The 21,667-nt window shown below is 44.1% G+C and overlaps 1 protein-coding gene and 1 long non-coding RNA gene across 20 annotated transcripts in view; one reads left to right on the top strand and one right to left on the bottom strand.

Moving 5' to 3' along the window:
• Positions 1 to 17,159, top strand: part of LOC123386801 — a 50,633-nt gene extending 33,474 nt beyond the window's left edge. Inside the window, exons 2-3 of the long non-coding RNA XR_006601240.1 lie at positions 799 to 878; positions 13,470 to 17,159. This is a non-coding gene — a long non-coding RNA (uncharacterized LOC123386801). The remainder of the gene's footprint in view (positions 1 to 798; positions 879 to 13,469) is intronic.
• The window catches only part of CELF2 (CUGBP Elav-like family member 2), an 840,819-nt gene that overhangs the window by 8,251 nt on the left and 810,901 nt on the right, over positions 1 to 21,667 (bottom strand). For 9 of the 19 annotated variants that reach the window (XM_019833918.3, XM_011283568.4, XM_023256326.2 and 6 more), the window contains 3 exons: positions 14,226 to 14,345; positions 7,103 to 7,300; positions 2,700 to 2,843 (listed from right to left, as the gene is read on the bottom strand). In XM_019833918.3, the coding sequence (XP_019689477.1) occupies positions 2,700 to 2,843; positions 7,103 to 7,300; positions 14,226 to 14,345 (462 nt within the window). Of the gene's footprint in view, positions 1 to 2,699; positions 2,844 to 7,102; positions 7,301 to 7,335; positions 10,144 to 10,966; positions 12,925 to 14,213; positions 14,346 to 21,667 lie in introns of those variants that run through there. The other 10 variants (XM_023256325.2, XM_045062601.1, XM_045062600.1 and 7 more) reach the window with 8 other exon arrangements.

The following is a 21,667-nucleotide window of genomic DNA, read 5'->3' as shown; positions in this document are numbered from 1 at the left end:
CACAGAGCCCATACCCGTTCCTCTGTCGGATGGGGTCAGTTAGTGAATTAACTCTGGAGTAATTTATACTTGGTTTCTAACATTGTGGAGTTATTTCTGGGAGGAACCTAGGGACCCAAGGGAAATGCTGGGCCTTTTTTCCACAGCTCAACTTCCACTTTGAAAGCTCCACTGAATTCAACAGACTGGAAATCTCTGCCTTGCAACCTCTAAGAATATTAAGAGTGAACAGCTCAGGGCGTAAGAACCACCCTAACAGACTTCCTAGCATCTTTCTCTGTACCAACACTCACCACCAAAATGGCAGGGAGGGCAGGCTTCTGACAAAGAACCAGTGATCCTCTGCAAAGACCCAGAAACAATTCTGATCATATGGTTTGTTCAGACACTGGGGGTGGGGGTGGCAGGATACACGCAAAACTTTCTTTAGTTAATGCCGGTGTAAGGCTGTTGAGCTTGTACTGTCCCTACTTGGGGTTGAAAGGAAGCCATTATATGGAGTGCATCTTCGCTCTGTTAAGAACGTTCTGTATTAGGCTTCTTCAACGATCTACTATTAAAAGTCTAAAGCTAAAGAGAAAATTCCTTTACAAACTAGAGGAGGAAGACAAGGACATAAAATATACCTTCAGCAGAGTTCTCAGCTGATAAAAATGAGCATATGGTGTAATGCAGCAAAGCTTTTCCTAGTCAGGCTGTATTGCAAAATGGGGGTATAGATTTTTGACTAAATCTAATTCCTGGTATGGGTGATCTTGAATCCAAGATTTTTGCTATGATTTTCTCCTTTTCTTCTAGGTCTTTATCCAGAAGCAGCAAGATAGTTAAAGAATGGAAATGGATCAAGGGTGAAATGGACAACGAAACCTGGCCACGAGGTTAGTTAGCATGGAAGAATGGGGTACCAGCTTATGACAACTCTGGCCTCCCCTCTCCCTGCCACCATTAGGCTGGCTCACTGAGAAACGTAGGTATGGGGTGCTGTAGCTTGTGACAAAAATTGAAAACAGTGCGTAGCATTGCATACAATTGTCTGCTGATATTCATAGGCGTAGGTTGATTACACACTGGTTGAATAGTCTGTGGGCTGATACAATCTCTTTTCAAGGCTGTACATATTTTCTTAAATTCGGACCCTGAAGCACAATCCCTTTCCAATCTCCAGATAAGCCCAGGACATTGTTTAGCAATGAGGAGTATAAAAATCTGGTTCAAAACCTTGTGCAGGGAAGCTCCTAACGGTAAGCTACCCAAGTGCACACTCACCCACTATGTAACCACTTACTTTCCACTTCACTCGCTCACGAACCATCACAAGGGGGTTTATGTAGCAGAAGCCATAGTGTATTGAGTTCAGGCTGACAGCCTTTCCAGTTGGGTAAAAACAGTGACTTTCAGTGGTTGCCATGCTAATTCCCCTAAACACAGAGGCTTCAGACCTTGCTGGTTGATAGCACAGAAATTAGAAAGGTGTTATATGATAATGGGGTTTTAGAAGCCGAAACATTGTCTTTAGATGAGCTGCCCATTACCAGTGAGAAGGATCTTAAGTTTGAGTACCACCCCTCCCACCTCGCTGTTTTTGTTGATACCATTCACTTTCATTTGCATTTCCACTGGTCTGTATCTATTTCGCTTTGTTTTGTACGGCTACTGCCTACTACCCACGTGAATTACTAAACTGGAGGAATGATTCAGGCAAATGTTCTATTAAACTGGGCCACGACTTGTCAAGTGAATAATATATACTCTTAACATTCTGGCCTCTAAACCACTTTGGGGGCCCAGAAGGGTTCAAAAAGTAAAACACGAAATAGATTTAATGAATGCTGTGCTTTTGCTATAAGACATCAGAGCAAGTAGAGAGCGGGCCTTACTCTCTCAGGGAGGAAACACTGCCCCAGGAGGCAGGGTCTGGGCTCCTTGAGGAAGGAGGTCAAGCCATCGAGGACCTGAGTTTTCCAGCGTTCTCGGAATTCCTGTAACTCCTGTGCTCTGCCCCCACTCATTCAGTCCCTGCAGATCCTGTCATTGCAAATTCTGGCTCCTGAATCTCAGCACAAGTAGCATTTCATGTGACTGTGAAATGCCTCCACGGCCTGCCCCGGGGCTCAAGGAGCTGTGGTGGGCAGCGTAGCCCCAGGCCTGCTGTGATGGGATGTGCATTCTCGTGAGGGTTCATATGAGTGTATGTGGTGTTGAACAGGAGCCTCCCAGTACGACATGCTACCCACAGCCACAGTGTCTGAATCCTACTGGACCCAGAAGGGCCTGGAAACCATGGCAAAGGGTCTGTAGTGCCCTTCTGTATCAGGGTAGCCTAAACTACACTACAGTCTGTTAAGTGTATTTCCATCTGCTAAAGCTGGCTTCAGACCTTGGGGCTTAAAGAAATTGCTGCTGCTCTATAGTGAAAGATGATTAGATGTATGGAGCAAGACGCTCTAATAGCACAGGATACAGCAATACCTAATGTATAGGCATTTAATTTCCCAGATCCTTTTTATATAGCCCCTACCTCTGCTTTTGATTACACGACTTTGCCCAATCTGCTTACATGGATCCAGAAAACCGGGAAACGGCACCACCCAGGGAAGGCCCTATCTGGACGTCTAAATGTTTGCCATTTACATTTTCCTTCCCATGACTCCTCACTTGGGAATGAACTGTGATATTCTGGCTTGGTTTCTTTTGCATACCAAAGCACTTGCTCAGATTGGTCTGTTTGTCAATGAAGACTTTAGCAGAGATAACATTTCCAAAAGGCATGAACATCTGCAGAATGTCCTGGTCTCCAAACTCCTGTGGAAGGTGGTAAATAAAGAGGTTTGCACCCTCTGGACCTAAAGAGGAAAAAGAAATCAGAGTAAGGTATTCTTCGCTTCTGAGTTCCCCAGGCCTCTTCTTAGGACTGCTTTAACAACAGGCTAAGCGTGTGCCTTCCTCTCATACTAAAGGGAACGAAACAGATGTATACATGTCAAGTGCTGGTATGTCTTTCAAGATGGGAATCACCTTTCAGATGTTCCAATTTCCAGAGACACTGGTCTGTGGCTTGTATTTGCTTAGGGCACATAGTTTTAGTCTCTTCTTCGTGGGGATGAGGGCAGCTGCCTTAGGGTAGAGCTGGGGAGGAGAATGCAGGTGTGGGGTTTTCCCGGGTGGCTGTGTTTTTGTTGTATGTATATACTGTTTCTCGGGAGTTGAGAGTATCCTGTGTTTTCTAAGCAAATTGCAGCAATTTAGAGTAATGGATATAGCAGTAATGTTGCTTGGATTTCTCAATCATTTACCTAATTATCCATCCAGTTTTGATTTGCCAAATCTCTTAACACACAGTCTAATAATCATTTTTATTAGAAATGACTGGCAATGAGTCAAAGCAGGGAAAAATAGGTAGCTAGAGTTTCACTGGCGTGATAGGAATTATACCACTGGGGATTAGCCTTGAAAATGAACGCACAAGGTGCCGACTCTAGTCAGAGACTGAACTCATCCAAGCTCCTCACGCTCCACTGTCACTTTCCAGAGAAACAAGAAGCAAGGGCAGAGTAGGGAAGGTCTTCCTAGCTATGCTGGTTAGAAAGGTAGGCTCTCCTAAGTGTCTTCCCGTGCACTCTCCCCTCTCTCTGTAGCCACCTGCACAAGAACCATCTGAAGGTTAAAAGGGGCAAAAAAGGAAAAGGAGGGAATCTGAATGACCTGGTGGGAGGTACCCATCTTCTAATATATAACCAGCAAGAACACTTTCTAGGCTGAAGGCTGCCTGCGGTGGTTACAGATCCCCCCCCCCCCCCCCCCCCCCCCCCCGCTGGTTCTCAGAGGCCCCGGGGCTAGATGCCTCTAGGATGTTCCAAGTTCTGGGCCTGGTGTCCCCTGGAACCAGCACTGCCCGTGGGGCGGGGACAATATATGGGTCTACGAAAAGTAAAACTGGGGTAAAAGAACTTTGTGAAAATAAGAGAAACATCTTCATAAAGAAGAGTCAAACCAAGTTTCTTCCCACAAAACAGGAGTGTTCTAATGCGTAGGACTTGTCACAAGGAAGTCGTCTTGAGGCAAATGTCTAAAGCCACACAGGTGAAGCCTTTCTTATTTAAGTGCCAACGTGACCACTTTAATTTTCGGTGTCACAGGTTGCACGGACAAAGCCATGTTCCAGTGCAAAGGAGGCAGTCTGTATTTAAAGGGACATGCTTGCAGGACTTAGGGCCCCACATGTTTCCTGGGTTAAAAGAATTCTTAAGCAATCCAAACTTAAGATGGATAGATGTAAAACCAAAACAGTAGAAATGGGTGCTCTGAGTGGTACTATGCCAGGCACATCTTTTGCAATACGTATACTGGGCAAATCTGGTGCCATCCAGATTTCATATTCCTTCTAGATAAAAGATCCAAGTGTGCAAATGAGGATTTAGGGGACCCACTTTGATCTGTGAAGTCATCTCAACTCCTGAAGCCTGGGGAGAAATGCAGTTTAATGTGCTCTGACAGATTTACTGGCCATGCCTGGATAATCCTGGCATTCTAGAACGCTAGACATTCTGATTGTATCTGAGCCAGAGATGGGGACCAAGAAAATACAAAATGGTAAATCTAAGGAGGTTTTGTCTTCTTGTTCACTATTTTCTCAGGTGAAACTGCCACCAGCATCTCCTAGTGTATGACCCCCCTCCCTCCCTGTTTTTTCTTTACCCAGCAACAGTTTGATTTTGCAAACTGCCAAAATCGTGAACACTAAAACAATCTGAGGGTTCCCCCTATGTATCCACCTCTACGTTTAGTAAAAACCTGACAAATCACACATTCCTTGGAGTTTCCTAGTACACATTATTTTTTACTTCCTAGAGTTGCTTACATGGTTGGCCCCAGCTGGGTGGGTGCTCACATTTTGTATTTCTCCTGGGGCACCTGGTCTAGCATGGAGTGCTGGGGTATCTGTGTCAGCCAGCCTACACCCACCAGCTTCTGCTCAGGCCTCCAGAGGCTCTACCTCTGTGTGTGTGTGTGTGTGTGTGTGTGTGTATAAGCGAGAGACTTGCCTCCTGTAAATCAGGGAGGATGGGAAGGTATAAAGAAGGTCAGAGGGTATTTAGGAGGGACAGGAAAGGTGGTCAGTGTTCCTCATCAGCTTTCAGAAGATTTAGCTGGGCAAAATATCAAACCTACTTTAAAAACCAAAGCCAGCCTGGCTCATTTTCCTCTGGGAAAATATACACTAGGATACATGACTAAACACATCACTTGATTTTCAACTCTCTTGACTAAAGAACAAAACTATGGAGTAGAAAGGCTAAAAATCTATTCAGTAGTGGAATTCATCTTTTTTCTTCTTCTTCCCCTTTCCAGTATAATGGGCCTTGAAAACAACAATTTAGGTGAAACTAATATTAAGATGGTTTAAATTTCTTGAGCACACATCACTGGGTGAGAAGAAGGTGATCAGAGGAGAGGTAGGAGGAAGTGGGAAATGATTTAAAAACACTCAACAAGCCAAAAAACACCACCAACCACAAAAATCAAGTACTGAACCTTGCTACTGGTAGGCCCGATACCTAAATGTCAATAATCATTCAGTGGGTGGCCATTCATGTTAATCCCCGAGAGTGAGCTACTGCACAGGCTATCCTGAAAACTCAAGGCATGGACACTGGGGGCAGTGGAGGAAGTGTTTGGGGCCTAGACTTCACCCTTGCACTGTTACATGCTGAGGCCACCGTGACTCAAGTTGTTCAGCGACAAAGGTTATGTGGCTTGCTGGAAGGCCCTGATGGGACAATGGAGAAGTGACCGGCATTCTCTAAAAATCACGTAGGGACCTGGCTTTTATGTTCTTTTCTGAGAACATTCTTATCTCATATATGCCTCCTACCACCCTTATTTGTCACTATTTGGGTAGTTAGATCCTGGACAAAGGGACCTCAGTGCAGGCTTTTCTTGGGGAAACAAGGCATATATGACGTGCAGTCTCCCCACACCTCGGGAGACACAGTGGACTGAACAGTTGTGCAGCTTTTTAAAAACCTACATTAACAGTCACAGCTGAGAGTAAAGAAACTTTCATCTTTCACTTTTAACGATCTCTTAAGATTAGAAAAAAAATCTTTTTTTACACGAGTCTCTTTAAAGCTGTGTCCCTTTTAAGGTAAAACTATTCTATTTCTTGTAGAACACCAGATTTCAAGTCGAAGTTTGCACACAAGAATAGTTTGGAACTGTAGGGTGAGGATAAAGAAGGGGAAGAAATTAAAATGTCTTCAGTACTTCCCTACCGTAGCTTCTTCCCCCATACTGTAACAGGTCAGAAAGAGAATAAACATAATGTTGCAGATTTTGCTTTAAAGAAACCAAAAGGAAAAAGGGAAAAAGACAAGCTGTCCCTCTCTGGACTGGCTCGTGAACTATTTTACAATTAGCTTTAATTCATTCTTAGTATTAACTTCCTGATACTCAATTTGCCTTATTGGCAGAGGAGCAAGACAATCGGTCACTTAGTTACTTGCTCCGAGGACCCCCGATTAAACACGGACCCAGTCGATTCTAATGGTGGATCTGATCATCACCCTGGAAAGCCTCGCCTACCGAGAGGCAGGCTCCGTGGTCCCAGGGCTACTGGACGCTGAGAAACCCGGGATGTGCCTGAGAGCGCTTTGCCCACAGGAGACTCTCCGTTCACCCCCTGCACTCATGCGGAGTTGAGGTGTAAGGGGAGAAATCCTAGATGGTCCGCGCCGACTCAGGAAAGGGGGTTCCTGCAGCGTTTTGAGGACAGCAATTCCTAAGTGATTGCGTGTAAGGGTGCAGTGGGGGAGAGATCCATATTGGGAGGTAAATTAAAAGAACGAAAAATTCAAAGATAAACGGACAAGGCTGAACAGGAGGGGAGAGAAGATTCAAACCAATGGTTTAGGCCTGTTAAGTTTCTTAAAAGGAAAAAAAAAAAAACCCAAAGACTGGAAAAAAAAGAAAACCACCACAAACCCCAGGAAGAACAGAAGTACGCTAACTGCCCTCTCGTGATGCCGGCCCCATCTAGCTTCTCCGAAGGCCACCGCCACGGTGGGTGTTGCCCGCTGCGCCCGGGCCCGGGCCGGGCACCTACCTTCCTTCTGGCTGCCCGCGGCGCTCTGCTGCTGCAGCAGGCTCTGGCTGTACAGAGTGGGCAGCGCCGCGGCCGCGTACTGCTGGATCCCTGAGTAGGCCTGCGTGAGGGCGTCCATGGTGCCCGCCGTGCCATTCGTCAAGCCCGTGGCGCCAAGTCCTCCGTTCAGAGCCGCCATACCTGAGAGCATTTGAGCAACTTTACAAAAAACCCAACAATAGAGAAGAGAAACAGCACTTTTCATTAGTGCTTTCCAAAGGAAGTTAGAGAATCATTTGACACACGTACAACAGCAAGTGCATGCAGCCGGCACACCAGTGAAACCGACACGGAAGGAGAAACGCAACGATGCAGGAATACATCAGCATGATGGTAAACAGACCACGCCCCCCAAAGCCCCCTGAGCAATGACACCCTCACTCCCTAAGGCCAGCGATCAAAACTCACAGAGGCACTACCGACAGACAACACGTCTCCATTCCATGCGCTGTGCTACTGGCAAGTCCCGCTATCTTTTTGAAATGAAAGCCTTCTCCTTGGAGCTTAGAAGCTTGGAAGAAAACATTAGTGACAGAGGCTTGTAACACCTGTACACTTCAGTCCACCTCCTGGGCCCTCTGAAGGGCCAGGGGATGGCTCACGGGTTGGAGGAGAAAGGGGTAAAACTGGTGTCCCTAGGCCATCTGACGAGACGGTCCTGGAGGCCAGCTCTGTCCTCGGTGAGCCAGCGTGCGGGCAGTGCCCTTCCGGCTCTACGAAACAGCGGAGGGATGGTGTCAAGGAGGAGGACCTCAGCGAGAATACGCAAGCTGATCAAGAATTAAGGCGAGGAAAAAATGTGGACCCTTACTCTAATTGCAGAGAACCAAAGCTGCTTACGTAGTACCAGGGGCTCAAAAAAGAACGGGGCCATCTTTAGCAGCGAGTAGACGCGTGCACACGTGCAAGGATTTATCAGTGCCCACGTAACCGGAGTTTCTACCCACGAAGGAGCTCCAGGTCATGTTTTTCAGTTAACTGAAGGGATACTCGTGTCTGTAAGCTGGATCTTGGCCAGTAACGGATGGGAACTGGATGCTGTCCAGCACCTTTTTCTTGGATCCTGGCTGCTCTTTTGCTCTGTTATGGTTGCTGACTGTGCCACATTTTCCCTGAATATGGAGTCAAAACAAGCAATACTTTTATAGAGTGTTAACTTTCATATGAACTCAGGAAATGGAAGAGGTGACATCATAATTGCTTTTAGTTCCCTTTGTGACTGAGACATTAAAAAAAAAGGTTTCTGGGAAGAAATTATTGAAAACATTAATGAAACACTTGAATGGATTAGGGCTATTGATTAGGGCTGTTAAAACACCTGAGATGACTAACTGAAAAAAAAGTGGTAAGGAGTCTAATGAGGATAGAGGACTAAAGATGCTTAGAAATTATACAGAGGAATCCAACACTAGAATCATGTCACCATCCATCAGTGCTCCTGCCTGCCATCCACAGGAGACAGAGCAGGTGGGGAATGTTCTTACTCTCGACACGACTCTGTTATTCTGATAACTTCATCTCTTAGGTTAGAAGGAGTCAGACCATGGCCTAACAGCAGAGGAAATGCGTAGCGCCTCAGGCCTGGTATTCTCTGGGGGGTGGGGGGCTTGAGGAGACACAGTGGGCCCTAAGAGAAAGTACCAAGCACAGTGTCCTCGGTACAGACACGGCATTGGGCTGGGGTGCTGAGGAGAGTCTGAAGCACAGGAGAATGGAATAATAAGCCTGCAGAGAGGAAGTCCTCGCAGGCAGATCTAGCAAATTCAAATTAGGCAAAAAGGTGTTGGCCAGCAGAGGTCCTGAGGACTGTGCTTGAGGTTTCTTATTGTGAAGGAGTCTATTCTCTTAATTTTTTTCAGTCATGGAAATAAATACTGTTAAAGAATTTAGAACTAGTGTGGCCTCCTAATTAATCCCTCAAGACACCAGCTAATCCCATTTACCTCACCCAGGCTTCTCTCTCCCACCCCTGCCATTCCTACGGCTGCCGAAGGGCTGGGGGGTGATTTCTCTTTTCTCCTCTGGTCTTATTTTATCCTCCCCTCCTAACATTGGTGTGAATGCAAAGAAACATCGGTGTTTCTTTTCTAGAGAGGCGGGAGGGTGTGAAATAACTCCGGAAGAGCTGGGCACAGTTAAGTGCCCTGTGTTTCATTTCTGTCAGGCTGTTAACAGGTGCTAGAGATACAAATGGTTGTGCCACGTGGCCCAGCCCTCCAGAAAGCCGGGTTCCCGTGTAGGGGGAAATTCTAGTAAGAGTGAGTGGTGACCTTGCGCTCTACTTACACCCTGGGGCAAGGGTGCATCACAGCCCGCAGGGCCGCGTGGAGCACAGCCGAAGACCAGCTCGGCTGCCATCCACGTCTCCGAGTCCCCTTGCTGTCACTGGAACAGAGCGCCGCCACTTGCTGGTACCCGGTCAGCTAAGGGCCTTAAGAGTTTGCCGGCCCTGCCGCGTAAGAGCCTTCGGAGTGCCTTCCTTCCTAGTTTCCGAGGCCCAGCTTCTCCAAGAGGTGCTCCTTCGCTGCAGTGGTCTTTGGTGCCCCTGACTCCCTCCTTCTGTGGCACGGGATTTTTTTTTTTCTTCTTTCGTTTTAGTCATCCAGGTTAGGAGAATTTTCTTCTCTTTTCCCCTTTTCGCCAATTGTTCCCCCCCTCTTGAAACACAGAAGCAGAATGAACGTCAGTGCTCCTGAAAGACCGGATGGGTTTCAGGACCAGAATTGTTGTGAGGCTTCCGGCACATCGCCGCTGTTCTGCCTACACTTCACAGTGGTTGACTGTGTTTTTGGACTAGATCTCAGGGCAGATCTCCTTTCTGAAGGGGTGGCTTGCTTCAACTGATTTCATGCACGTGGGAGGCAGCCGTGGCCGGCCTGACCTGCCTGAGGTGGGGAGGGAAACGGTATCGGAGGCATCAAGCAAAGGGGGTGTTGATGTCAAAGAGGGGACTAGCGAGGGCTCTCCGGCTTGGGGCTTTCCTTCTTCGTGGTATAACCACCCTTTTGAGCAAAAAATAAGTGTCAAAATTCTGACAAGTACAAGTGCAGTGAGAATATTTAAAACCAAAACTATCCTGGAGATTCTGGGGGTATGTGGTTGTCAAAGACAAGGTACAAGAAGTAATGGATTACCTTGTAGAATTTGAAAAAACCACTCAGGGAAGATTTATATTAAATAATTATTCTGTCAAAGATAACACCTGTCAATTCAGCTGCTGGTATCTGATTACATGTAAAAACTGTGGGCAGTAGAAAAAGAAGTTTGAAGAAAGTTAAATTGAATAAATGCTTCCCCTTAAAAGAGTAGGGATTTTCTTTCACTTCATCCCATGTAATCTAAATTCCCACGCATGCTGTTTGGATGAGGAACAAAATGGCAGATGTGGCAGCCTCAACAAGGGGAGGTCTCTGCGCATGGGCAACAAAGCCTGCATACCCTGCCCGTGAGACGCTTTAACTCTCCAAAGGTCCTCAACTGAGAGGGCCCTGAGGAGCCGTGAGACGCCTGAATAAATCTGCAAATGACACAGAAGGACCCACCAGTGTGAGCAGGAGCACTTTTGGTGGCCACTGTGAAGATGGTCCTGAAGGCAGAGGCAGAAGCAGCGTAAGTGCCCCCCCCCCCCCCCCCCCCCCCCCCGCAAAAGGGCAAAAGTGAGGAATGTATTCTATTCCTGTAGGTTTATAATCTATTTCCTGGGATGTTTTCCTTGCTGTAGACAAGATATACATCCTCCTAAGCTGCAAGCTGATAAGAAGTGTAAAATGTCTAGAACCATGGTAGAGGAGTCTGAATATGCACTTAGCGGCATTTATATGTGTGTTTGTGTTATTATGGTCACAAGTGTGTGTGAGGTTGTATGTGCCTATATGTGTATCTACCTATGTACATTTCACATATTCCAAGAATACAGATTGAGAGTGATTTTATAATGCATACTTAAGAGTGACAAGCCAGAATAATATGCCCCAAACATCTTTTCTCTCCTTTACATAAAATACGGTTGACTCTTGAACAAGTGGGGGTTCAAATGAAAGTCTCTGTGTGTTAATTTTTCTCCCCCAAAACTTAACTACTGATAACCTGCTGTTGACCAGAAGCTCTTACCGCTAACATAAATAACACATATTTTGTACATTATATGTATTATACACCGTATTCTTAAAATTAAGAAAATCATAAGGAAAATGACCACACATTTGTAGTATCCTACTTACAGTATTGACAGAATTCTGCATATAAGTGGACTGCACATTTCAAACCTGTGTGTTCAAGGACCAAGTATTTCCACAAACACTATTCATCAGGTACTTGTGCCTGATTATATTCTGACGATCCTAATTTTAAGGGCTGTATGCTAAGCCATTTGGAAGAACGAAGTTGACTGGAACAAGGAAAAATAAGTGTGTCACCTGACATACATTTAAATAGAGTCAGACACAGACTTTTGGGCAGTTGTGTCTACAAAAAATATCTTCTTCGTCTTAGCTTAGATCTTACTACACAAAACATGCCTGGAGAACCCTCAGATAATCCAGAAGTAAATCACCCACATTCCTTACTTATGATCTTGACAATTTCTGCTTTTAGCTTTAGGGTTCAACTGTACTTTTTTAGCCCCTCCATTCATGAATGTATGGAGCAAGGAAAGGGACATCAAACTTGAACACTTTAATTTAGCTTCTTTTCTTCGACCCCAAACTTGATTTTAGGAGGAGTGAAGTGAAGTGAAGTGAAAGGGGTAAAATTTATATGTAGATGAGTCTGGGAATTAATTGGATTCCGTCTACCTACATTCTCCTGGCTCCCTGGTCCCTGGGAAAGAGGACTCTATTCAGACAGCCAGAGAATTCTTTCAGTACCAAGTAACTGTTCCTGGGATGGAGTAGGGTAGGAAACAGCAATGATATGGAAACTGTGGCCAACTATTTCAGAAGCTGCCTCTATTCCGGTACCCATTTCTTGAGTACCTTCTCTGAGAATTTTCCAGTAGGACAGGTAGCATCATCATGTCTGTTTAGGCAGAATGGTCTGAAAGAGGACACTATATATTTTGGGTTTTCCTTGGTATTTGAAAAGAAACAAATATCTGCTCCAAGCCAACGTTGGGATTGTTAAATAGCTCTGTGCTAGTAACGCTTACCGGATCAGAAGGAATGTGGTTTTGTTTGTTCGTGGTTTTTGGTTTAAACACTTTTCCTGGTTCACACTGTTTGGTAGGGACTGTTCGAAATGAGACACATTTTTAACTCCCCATGAACTATACATACCTGTATTACTCCAATTGCAAACAATTTAAAAAACAAAACAATTTAATAAGCCTGTTGTCCTTGCCAGAAGCAACATCTGTATGACATAGACCCCACACAAGAACTAGTCATAGTCTTGGCCATTCAACACAGTCCCTCTATAGTCCCTCATGGTAACGATGGGAAAATACCAGCAAAGCACAACAGACGAGGATGGAGAGAGGTGGACACACGGACCCGAGACAACACACAGCAGTCATGAGCACGTGCTGAGGAGGACAGCCATTCCCACTGGCCTGTTACTTTGCAGACCAAGGACAGGACAGGCAGGCGATCAAATCAAAGTCCTTGTTTTAGGGGAACTAGGTCCTGGGGCAAGAGAAGCAGCATGAAGGGATGTGTGTAAACACCCATGTCTGCAACCAAGGGGGAGGAAGTGGGTTGGAGCGTCTGCAGAACAAGGTCAGAAACAGGAGTAAATGTGATGAGGGCTCCTGGGCTGCTGGAGGTAGGCAGCTGGAGGCCGTTTTACTGGAATAAGACATTCTGTTGTCACGTGATTGCCACTTAATATGCTATTTGCTAATCAAGAGCTATCATATCTAGAAAGAACGATCCCCCCACTTTTTTTTTTTTTTGGCCTATGGTCAGATGAAACTCAGTCCCAATTTTTGTTTGTTTTTCCCAGAGCATCTGAACAAAAGTGTTTATTAAAACTTGGAAATTTGATGAGGTCTAGATTTTTTGTTTTGCTGAAAAAAAAAATGGTAGTATCTGATCACCCCTTGAAAACTGTTCACTTGTTGAGTCATGGGGTAAACTAACTTGCCAGGGACCCTTTCTTAAAGCTTGAAGCAGGCAGGTGCTGTGTTGCCTGCACTGCATGGAAGATAACTGGGCCCCCAAATCAGAAATCAGATTTGCTCTGGGCTCTCCTGGGCCTGGCTACTCTTGACTCAGGACTGAACTGAGGGAAAGGCAAACGAGATGTCCCTTCTGTGCGTGGAGGGTCGGTTCTGCCCAGTGTAGGAGCCAGTGCCGAGCACAAGCCTAAAACATGACTTTATCCCCCACAGCTCTAACGTGGCAGAAATGGGCAGGCTGTGTGGGACGGAACCTGGAGCTCTCCAGGGAGTCCCTAGGTTTTGGGCTGAAGTACTTCTGGAAGCGAGTTGCCTCACTCTGCCTCAACCTGCCATGGTGACATGAGCCTCTTCAGAGATGAACTGCTGTCGAGTGAGCCGTCTGTGAGCGCTTAAAGACTCCACACGGTACCACTGCCAGCCGGGGCCTTTTCCACTCAGCCTTATTTCCTCCTTTCCAAGGCCTCGTGCTTCTCTATACAGGTCATCAATCTTTAGAGCAAGAGGGTACCAATAAAATCATCTAATCCAGAACTTCCAGTTTTCAAATGGGACTCTGAAGCCTGGGGTGGGTGGGCAGTGATTTGCTGAGGTTTCTGCAGGTGCCTGCCAGATTTGGAACTGGACCCACGTGTCCACTTTTCTATTAAAACACACTGCCTCTCAGAAGAAGAGAACCAAAGCACGCCCCTGTGAAAGCTGCAACTAGCTGTCAGCCACAGAAACCTACGAGTGAACGAACACACGTTCTGAGGATTAGAAAAAAGCCGGGGCGACGAGGGCTGGGTCCCTTTGAGGCAAAATGAATGTAGATCGCATGTGCCTAGCGGGGTATGTGCTCCTCCATCCCAAGCTTTAGTTCTCCCTGTTACGTATCCTTTGCAGTTCAGGGCTGGCTGACCATTTTCTGGGGGAGAATTTGGGGGAAGGCTGTCCACCAGAGCAGCAAATACTCACTGTTTATGGTACCTGCTAGTGCATTAATATTATTCAGTCCGACAGTGGCTCCCGCCAGCCCTTGCAGAGTCCCAAGAGAGGTCAGAGAATTCATGGCCGCACCAGCACTGGAGTTGGGGGTTGAAGCAGCCACTGAAAAACAAAACAAGACAGGAAAACGGGGAGAGAAAACACAAGATGAGTGAAGGCCAAGTGGCCCGGAAAGTAATCGTCCTCTCCACGGCAGCTGGAGCTGGGGGCTGAACTGCGAGCCACGCTTAACGCTTCCCATCATGTGGGGCTGTGCTTGGGGGCAATTCTGGCGGTTAGGTTTGGTGATTCAAGTAAGCCATCACAGCTCTGTTCGGCCAGTCAGTGAATATGCTCACTGCTCGTTAGTGGGGGTGAATCGGCAAACAGGAGGCCGTCTTCTGGGTAGGCTGCCCCCCACACCCCCCAACCAGCCACAGAAGGGCAGCCTCAGTCCTGCAGGCCGAGGCCTTCTCCTGTTCACCAGTGACTGGCACAGAAGGGGGTAGGGGGTGGGAGTGAATGGCAGTCCTTGGTTTTCTCACTGTTTCTGCTTCAGACTCAGCATTTTCTTTTCTCACTGAAATTCTGAAAAAAAAAAAAAAAAAAAAATCCTACATCTTCCTGAATTTGACAGAAGACTTCAGGGCCCAGGCAGTAGTGGTAACAGGGTGAGGAGTGGTAGGAGACAAAACCATTTTGCTCCAAACTCTCTTACCCCCAGTCTTTTAGGTAACAGCTTTACTGACAGATTACTCACATGCCATAAAATTTGGCCCTTGAAGCATGCAAGTCAGTGGTTTTTAGTATGTTCGCAGTTATCCAGCCGTACCACCATCTAACAGAATATTCTTGCCCCGAAAAGAAAGCCATCCTTGTTAGCTATCATTCCCCGTTCCCCCCACCACTTCCTGTCTCTATGAATTTTCTTAGTCTGGATATTTCATGGAGGTGGAATCACATAATTTGTGATCTTTTGTGACTGCTTCCTTCACTTAGCAAGACGTTCTCAAGATCCCTCTGTGTAGGACGGGCCAGGATTTCATAGCAGAGTAACACTTTGCTGTATGAAAACACTGCATTTTGTGTATCCATTTATCAGTTGTGGACATTTTGATTGTTTCAACTTTTGGGCTAGTATGAATAGTGATGCTATGAACATCTAACACAAGCTTTTGCATAGCCATAAACTTTCATTTTCATTTGAGTGTACACACACACCACACCACACCCAGGAGCAGGACAGCTGGGTAAGATGATAACTTCCTGCTTAACATTTGGAGGACCTGCTGGACTGTTCTCCAGAGCAGCTGCACTCTCTGTCCCTTTTACACCATTACATAATGGCGTCTGTAAGTAGTATGTCACGTGTCTTACATTTGTATACACTTGTACAGCTTCACACTCCGCTGACTTTTTCCATGGACATCACTTCGCTTTATCCTGGTGATCGAGGTGAAAGCTGAACTGAACTCTGACCAGCGCTAAAAGCAGCACCTGGTCCTTTTCTAGCTGTGAGATCCAGGATGGCCAGGAACTTCATCCATCTCCTGGAATGTTCCTGCTCAGCAGGAGCTCATCCTTCCTCTGCCTTCAGAAACCACAAACAGCACTGCTTGAAAAGCACCTTGCTTGGGATCCCTCTGGGATGAGGCCAGATCAAATGCCTAAAAAATGAATTCCTCACCTTGTCCCATTTCAGTCCATGTAGGCCATTAGCTTCTCACACCTCATAATGCATATCTCTTTTTAAAAGAAAATGATATATAATCCAGTGTCTTTAGTCCTTTTGTATTATGAAACTTTGCAAATACACAAGAGAAAAACATGACAAACTCCCATAAACTCATAGCCACATTCTAGAATATTTGAGAAGCAATTTAATCTATTTTTTTTAATTTTTAAAAACATTTTATTTATTTTTGAGAGAGACAGAGTACAAGGTGGGGAGGGGCCGAGAGAGAGGGAGACATAGAATCTGAAGCAGGCTCCAGGCTCTGAGAATCAGCACAGAGCCTGATGCGGGGCCTGAACTCGTGAACCGTGAGATCATGACCTGAGCCAAAGTCGGATGCTTAACTGACTGAGCCACCCAGGCGCCCCTTCTCAATCTCTATTTTAAAGCCAATTTCAGACCTTCTGTTGTCTCTCCCCTATATACTTCAGTATGCAACTCTAAAAACTGTGGACATTTTTTTAAAAACTCAAAACCAGTATTACACCTCACAAAAATAACAGTAGTTCCTTGGTTTTATTATGTAATAATACCTTGTTTAGGATTTTTTTGTCTATGTACATGAGTATGATTGGCACTTACTTTCCTTCCTGTGGGTCTTTAGTTTTGCTAATAAGCTTTTGCTAACCTCATCAAATGACTCAGGCAGTGTCTTTATTTTTGCATTTTCTGGGATAAACTGTAAAAGATGGCAATTATTTCTAACTTCAATGTTTCATAGAATATGCCCAGTAAAAATGATGTGGACTTGATATTTCTTCATGGGAGGATTACATTTCCTTAACTAAGATTGTTCAACTTTTCTTGTTCTTCTCTAATCAGTTGTATTCAGTTATAGCTTTCTAGGAACTTATGTGTTTAAGTTTTCAAGTTTATATTGGCAAAAATTATTCATAACATGCTCTTAATAAATGTTTAAAATCAGGAACATTTACAATTAAATCCTATTTCTTTGTCTGCTTGTGCTGTCCGTTACTGAGAGAAGCATGTGAAAATCTCCCACTGTGGTAATGTCAATTTCTCCAGGTAAATATGGACATTTTTTGGAATACATCTTGAAGCTATGTTACTCCTTGTGTAGATGTTTGTAAATTATTGTATCTTGTGGTGCAATCAACTTTTGGTGGCAGCTCTTATTTCTAGTTTCTTCTTGAAGTCTGTTTTGTATGATAAAAAATAAAGGCATCAGATTTTTTTGGTTATTTGCATGATGTATCTTTCACCATCGTTTTGCTTTTTTGTCTACTTCTGCTCTCTTATAATCAATATGTAAAGAGGTTTTAAAAACTACAGCCTAATAATCTAACAGTCTTTCAGTAGAAATGTTTAAATTTTGTGTTCTATGTCCTGCCTATATTTTTTCCTCTTCTTTTTTGCCTTCCTTCTTAGGACTATTATTTACTTTTTTTCCCCCATTCCATTTCCCCCTCTGCTACTTTGGAGGTAATGTATATTATTTCTATTCTTTTATATATTACCATAACAATTTTAACAAACATAACTTATGAAAATCAAAGGTAATCATTACCTTTATCTCTTGCCAGAACATTTGCGAGAATGTTTCTCCATCTGTGGACTTTTAAGGACAATTTCTAGAGATTTTAAGTGGTTGACTTTTACAATTTTTACCAGTAATGGTGGTTTCACGGGGTAAAGGGTTCACAGGTATCCTCACATTACCATTCTAGAAGTATTCCCCTGGCGTCACCTAAAATTGTGTGAAAGTTCTTCAGGCTTTTATTACTGGCTTCGAATCAGAAGACGCATGAGGGATAGTTTTTACCCCTCACTCCCTGGCACAACAGTGTGGGAAGGGCTATTACATGGAGACTGACACTAGATTTAAGTCTCTTTTTCCATGGGAAATAGCCCAGAAATGAGGACTTCTGTTTCTGGCAGTTTATTGGTCTAGGTGACCAGAGAGACTCGGGGGGGGGGGGGGGGGGAGGGAGTAAACACCAAAAGAGTAACAAGCACTATAAGATATCTTTTAAAATATTGCTAATCATATCAATAGTAATGTAAGACAGATTAGGACACGGTGCTAAGGTAAATTAACTGTCAACGTAGAACATCCAACAAAAATATATTTTGGAAACTAGGACAAAATAAATAATTGTCACATAAAAGCTAAGACTTTTTAACCAGTGGACCCTCACTAAATGTTCTGTTGGATAGGATTCAAACTAAAGGATAAATGATCCCAGATGAAAGAAGGAATAATAAAGCAAAGGAAGTAGTAAATATGCAGGCAGATTTAAATAAATGCTATTTATAGAAAGTAACAGTGTACTGGGATGAAACACACTGGAGCTAGAACTGCAATACATGACAATGTGAATACACCACACATGGGTTGGGAGAGAGGCTCTTCTGAATTAAACTAGTTTCTTCTTCTTTACCCCTCCCTCCCTCCCTCCCTCCCTCCCTCCCTTCCTTTTTGAGAGTAAGTGGGGGAGGGTCAGAGAGAGAGAGAGAGAATCTCAAGCAGGCACCATGCTCAGTGCAGAGCCTGATTTGGGGGCTTGATCTCATGACTGTGAGATCATGACCTGAGCTGAAATCAAGAGTTGGCTGCTTAACGGACTGAGCTACCCAGGCGCCCTTCAGTTAAAGTATTGTAAGGTCCTTGAAAGAAGATATTCAGGTAAATTTGCAAAATCTCAGAATGAACAGCAAGAGTCTGTGGCGTTTGAGCCACAACCTGCTCCCTCCCTTTCAGCTGCTCCTCTCCCACTTCCCCAAGGTCAGTGTATGTAATGGAAGCTCAACTCCAGGTGGTTGTGGCCAAGGAGCTAAGGGCTTCTTCTCCCCACAGGTCCAAACCTAGGGCTATGGTTTCTCCCAGGGAAGGGCAGGCCACTGGCATTTTTAACCACACCCCTGGCTCTGTCTTATGGAAGCTCTGTTCTGGGCCAGGAAGTGTGGGAGTCCTGTCCTCAAAGTAGCCTTGCTCACTGAGCAGGCACCAGAAACTGTGTTTGAGAGGGTCCAGATACTGTACTTAGCAGACAAAGACATCAAAACAGGTCCTATAAATATGTTCAAAGAACTAAAGGAAAACATGCTTAACGAAAGGTATGATGACAAAGTTGCATCAAGCAAAGAATACCAATAAAAAGGGAGGTATTATAAAAACGAACAAAATGGAAATTCTAGACTTGAAAGGTAAATTACAGAAATGAAAAATTCACTGTGGGGGCTCAACACTAGATTTGAAAAGGCAGAATAACAAATGAGTTTGGAGAATGATGTAGATCATGCAGTCTGAAAATCAGAGACACCACAATGAATAAAAAGGAACAGAACGTCAGAGGTGTGGCATGCCATGAGATACAGGAGTGTACAGATACTGGGGGTACCACGAACAGAGAAAAGAATAGAAAAAATAACTCAACGACACAAGGACTGAAAAGTTCCTAAACGTGACCAAAAACATTCATCTATATATCCAAGAAAGTCAACAAACTGCAGGTAGGATAACAGAAGAAGATCCACACCCAGACATGTGATAGTAAAAATACTGAAAGCCCAAGATGAAGAAAAAAAAAATCTTGCAAGGAGAGAGTGGACAACATGACTCATCGTGTATAAGGGGATCCCAAGAAGATTAACACCTGGCTTCTCAGCAGAAACAGTGGACCAGAAGGTGGCATGGCACACTGCAAATGCTGAAAGGAGTAAAACACTATGAAGTAAGAATTTTATATCCAGCCAAACTATCTTCGGTAAACAAGGGAAAAATGACATTTCTAGATGAACAAAAACAATGTGTTGCCAGCAGTCATTGTATTACAAGAAATACGAAAGCAAGTTCTACAGGCTGAAAGCAGATAACCCAAGACAATAATTCAAATCCCTACACACATACACATGCATAACACCAATAAAGGTAATTATGTGGATACTTATAAAAGACTGTATAGTTGCATTTTTCTTTTCTTCTCTTAATTGATTAAAAAATCAACTGCCTAAAGCAGTATGTATATTAATTGTATCATTGAGTCTCTAATATACAGAAATATATTTGACATTTTAAGCACAAAGGAAGTGGGTAGGGGGACAAAGTTGTACTGCAGTGAGGAAATTATACCAGACAGTAACCACAAGAAGAGATGAAGAGAACCGGAAATGATAAATAAGGAGGTTATAAACAAACTCTACAGATACATGTATCTGCTCTCCTTTTTCTTTCAGTTCATTTAAAATATATAAAGTAATAATTGTAACTAGACGTTAAGTTTATAACATACAAAGACATAATATGTATATAAATAGTAGAAAAAAGGGGAGGAAAGGAGAGTTATGTTTAGGAGGCATGTTTCTGCATCTCATTGGCATTAGGTTAGTACATATCTGAAGTAGGTTCTGATAAGACAGGATATATGTTGTAAACCCTAGAGCAACCACTAAGAAAAGAAAATTCAAAAATATGGATGAAAATCACTGAAGAAATTCAAACATTATACTAGAAAATATTCACTTAATGCAAAATAAAGCCACAAAGGAGAAACAAAAACAACTGAAATACACAGAAAGTGAAAAGTAAATTTATGTCACATATAAATGCAACCTGATAATATTAAATGTGAATGAAGTAAACAATCCAATCAAAAGGTAGGGATTGTAAGACTGGCTTAAAAAATTATAAAACAAAACCTAGATGTCTGTGTTGCTTATAGGAAGCACACTTTAGATTCCAAGACACAAAGAGGTTGAAAGTAAAAGGATGGAAAGATAAATACCATGCAAACAACAAACGATATGCTATAATGAGACAGAAGAGTTTTGCATCAGTTTCAGAGAGAAAAAGAAAAGTGGGTCAACTGCTTGCATTGCAAAGGACCTTGATACACTTCTATGAACATCTGTGTCTTTGTCCGGATGAAATACAGCTCATAAGACTACTACCAGTGGGTACGTCAGAAAACCCTCATTTTATTCAGCACTCTTTTTCTTTATGCCCTCAGACTCTTCACTGAGATCTTTCAGAAGGGAAAGGGATAGAAAGGAATAGGATAAGGGGAGCAGATATTCCTCAGACAGCACAGGAAATGATGGAGATGTGGAAATGAAGCAAACTGGGATAAGGTGTGGAGGGAGTCAGCCGAGTAATGGATCAGAACAGTCTCTCATTCATCTGAGAAACACAAGCTACCGTTACCAGAAAGGCCTCCAACTCCATTGCTGCTCACATCACTGATGAAGCAGAGGTGCCAAAGCACTAAGGTCAATGACCTGGAGAAAGTGCCTATCAGTTAGGGACACCAGCACATTACTAGAAAGACTTATGACACCAGTCGTCATGCTGCTGTGGAGTATTCACTGTAAGTGCTGGAGAGGAAATACATGACCAGACCTTAATACCTCAGTGTCTGCAACTTACATTTTCCAGACCTTGTTTATAGCACAGACATCATTACTCTCTAATTCTTTCTGCTGCTCCCTGGGTGGTCACCCTGCATCTCTGGTGGCAGAAGAGGATCATGAAAGTTGAGGTTAGCATAGGCATCCTGGAGAAGGACAGGGGAAAGCTTCCGACATGGCCTCACACACACCACAAAGTGAGACTACTGCTCTAAGCAACAAACCATTACAATCTCATTACCCCCGTTTACAGACAGAAAACTGGAGTCACAATGGGGCTGTTGTTGAGACTGAGTGCTCTGGACTCAACCTTTCCTCTTCTCCATAAGCTTCCATTTCAGCA

Source organism: Felis catus, chromosome B4 (assembly GCF_018350175.1).
Source record: "Felis catus isolate Fca126 chromosome B4, F.catus_Fca126_mat1.0, whole genome shotgun sequence".
In the NCBI taxonomy this organism is placed as follows: domain Eukaryota; kingdom Metazoa; phylum Chordata; class Mammalia; order Carnivora; family Felidae; genus Felis; species Felis catus.
Note: the sequence above shows the minus strand (reverse complement) of the source record. Positions and strands in the feature narration are given on the sequence as shown.